The sequence below is a fragment of the Montipora foliosa genome, chromosome 14 (assembly GCF_036669935.1).
Source record: "Montipora foliosa isolate CH-2021 chromosome 14, ASM3666993v2, whole genome shotgun sequence".
NCBI lineage: Eukaryota > Metazoa > Cnidaria > Anthozoa > Scleractinia > Acroporidae > Montipora > Montipora foliosa.
This window is the reverse complement of record NC_090882.1, coordinates 5687765-5690264: the sequence shown is the minus strand read 5'-3', so window position 1 is coordinate 5690264 and position 2500 is coordinate 5687765. Positions and strand designations below refer to the sequence as shown.

The 2500-nt window shown below is 40.0% G+C and overlaps 1 protein-coding gene across 1 annotated transcript in view; it reads left to right on the top strand.

Moving 5' to 3' along the window:
• Positions 1–2500, top strand: part of LOC137984282 (triple functional domain protein-like) — a 39339-nt gene that overhangs the window by 30632 nt on the left and 6207 nt on the right. Inside the window, exons 20-21 of the mRNA XM_068831400.1 lie at positions 1535–1591; positions 2007–2161. Coding sequence (XP_068687501.1) covers positions 1535–1591; positions 2007–2161 — 212 coding nt within the window. The remainder of the gene's footprint in view (positions 1–1534; positions 1592–2006; positions 2162–2500) is intronic.

Here is a 2500-nt window from a genome sequence, read left to right as displayed (position 1 = left end):
AAACATACGTACATACAAACTTTATTTTAGGTCGAATTTCAGAGTAGCCTATCGGCTAATATCTTTGGGCAAATGACACAGAATTCGCCATCGATGTAATTACCGAATCCTCCAAAATTTTTGAGTACGGGACCAGTCAGAAACATTCTTTCTGCGGAAGAAAGCCTCCGGTACAAATATTTGCTTGAAATGAAAGATGCCGCATAAATAGACCATTTTACAGTTGTAGCTAAGTTACCTGGCCTACGAATGGAAGCGAGGCTGCCGGTGACCCTGTTTTGATACAAACCTTCGTGCTTTTGTAATGTTAATACGGACTAATTAGAATTACAACAACACAATTTGCATGATAAAAGCAGTCGGGGCTGTATCAATGCAAGGTCACCGGCAGCCTCGCAGCCATTCATAGGCTAGGTCGCTGAGCAAAGAACTGTAAAATGGCCTATTCAAGTGAAAGCTTCTCACTACGTGGCAGTTTGTTGTGGAGTTAGATCACCCTTTCTGTTTAGGGTGAATCCTACTATTATTGAATTTCAATAAGATTATAACGGCTACTTCAGTAGAGCCAATCAAAAAGGACGGAGACAATCCAGTAAACCAATCAAACCTCGAAGTAATTATACGTAGCCGACACAAAGCGCGGGAAAATGGGCATGCGCGAGCCACAATTGGTTTTTGTTTCACTTCTGATTGGTTGAAAAAGTGACGCGAGAACTTTGAACCAATCACTGAGTGAATTGATGCAAAACCAAAGCAATTCGCTAATTACTTTCGACACTTAACAGAAAACCGCTCTATTGTCTCAAAACTGTTGTTGCGCTTTAAGTCTTTGGCATCACATGGAATAAATCGCTCACTGTTATTACTACTACTACTACTACTAGAGCGGTTTTCAATTTGAGTGTCGAAAGTAATTAGCGAATTGCTTTGGTTTTGCATTACTTCACTCAGTGATTGGTTCAAAGTTCTCGCGCCACTTTTTCTACCAATCAGAAGAGAAACCAAAACCAATCGATGTAATTACTTCTTGTTTTGATTAGTTTACTGGATTGTCTCCATCCTTTTTGATTGGCCAAAGTAATTACTTTGGTTTTGGTTTTACGACATTCGATTGAAACTCGCTCTAAATCGCTCACTGTTATTACTTCTTCTACTAGAGCGGTTTCAATTTGAGTGTCGAAAGTAATTAGACAATTGCTTTGGTGTTGCATTACTTCACTCAGTAATTGGTTCAAAGTTCTCGGCCACTTTTTCAACCAATCAGAAGTGAAACCAAAACCAATCGTGGCTCGCGCGTGCACATTTTCCCGCGCTTTGTGTCGGCTACGTGTAATTGCTTCGAGTTTTGATTGGTTTACTGGATTGTCTCCGTCCTTTTTGATTGGCCAAAGTAATTACTTTGGTTTTGGTTTTACGACACTCGTTTGAAACTCGCTCTACTACTACCACCACCACCACCACCACCATTGCTTCCGCTGATAGATTCTTTTGGTGCTCCTCTACAAGATGATTTTTCTTTCGTATCTCGTTGCAGTTTAGAGGTGGAGGATTCTTATAACTCGCTGACAAGTCTTCTCAATGAAGCTGCCGGGTGAGTAATTATTGGGCCATCCAAATGAGATCTCTTTTGTAGTGAGGGGATTCCTGATTCTGAACTTTTGAGTCTGTGGATGTAATTCTAAAGTGTGGGCATTGAAATGAAAGCTACTGAGCAGTACTTTGTACAAGGTGGTCGTTAAGTTTTTCATTTCTTGATCAAATCATGTTAAATGAGATATATACCGATTCAGCTGGATATCTAGATCTGCATGGGTATTTATAAAGGCAAGCTCCAGGCGAGACATTGTAAAATTTAGTATACTAGTTAAAGCTGTAATTATGATAACAAATACTAGTCATAGTTATTAGGGTTACATTTGAGCTGTATCATTATTTACAAGGTTAGAAGCCCTACATGATCTATTTATGAATTTTACAGCTAAAGCAGTCGTTGCTTTACTTTGTAGATTTGCCAGTGTGATCAGAGGGAGTTCGTGGTCTGTTGTCCTCTACTCTTTAACAGCTGCCGCAGCCTGCAGAGAACAGCACTGGCGCGACGCTTCACAAGCATTCTACCGTGCATCGATGGTGTATACTAATTTACAAGCCACAATGTGCGCAGGTACCACGTGATTGGATCATTAAACCACGCCTAGTTACCGATATGGTTTTGGTTAAAGCGAGGTTTCTGTTTGATCGGTCCAGACTCGAACTTGTGATTCGTGGTGCGATACAGTCAAAACTTGCATGTAAGAAAACCTACATATCTGGAGTCTGGCAAACCAGGTTCTTGTATTTTGAGGTAGTTATTGACAATTTATGCGGAGCAGGTTCTTGATTTCTATGAAGGAGATATGGCTGTTGATTACCAGAAGAATACATAAACCTGTTTTTGTTGTAGCATTCAATACAGTTTTTGTAATTACAGTTTAGCATTAATCAACCCTCTTGGGGAAAATAT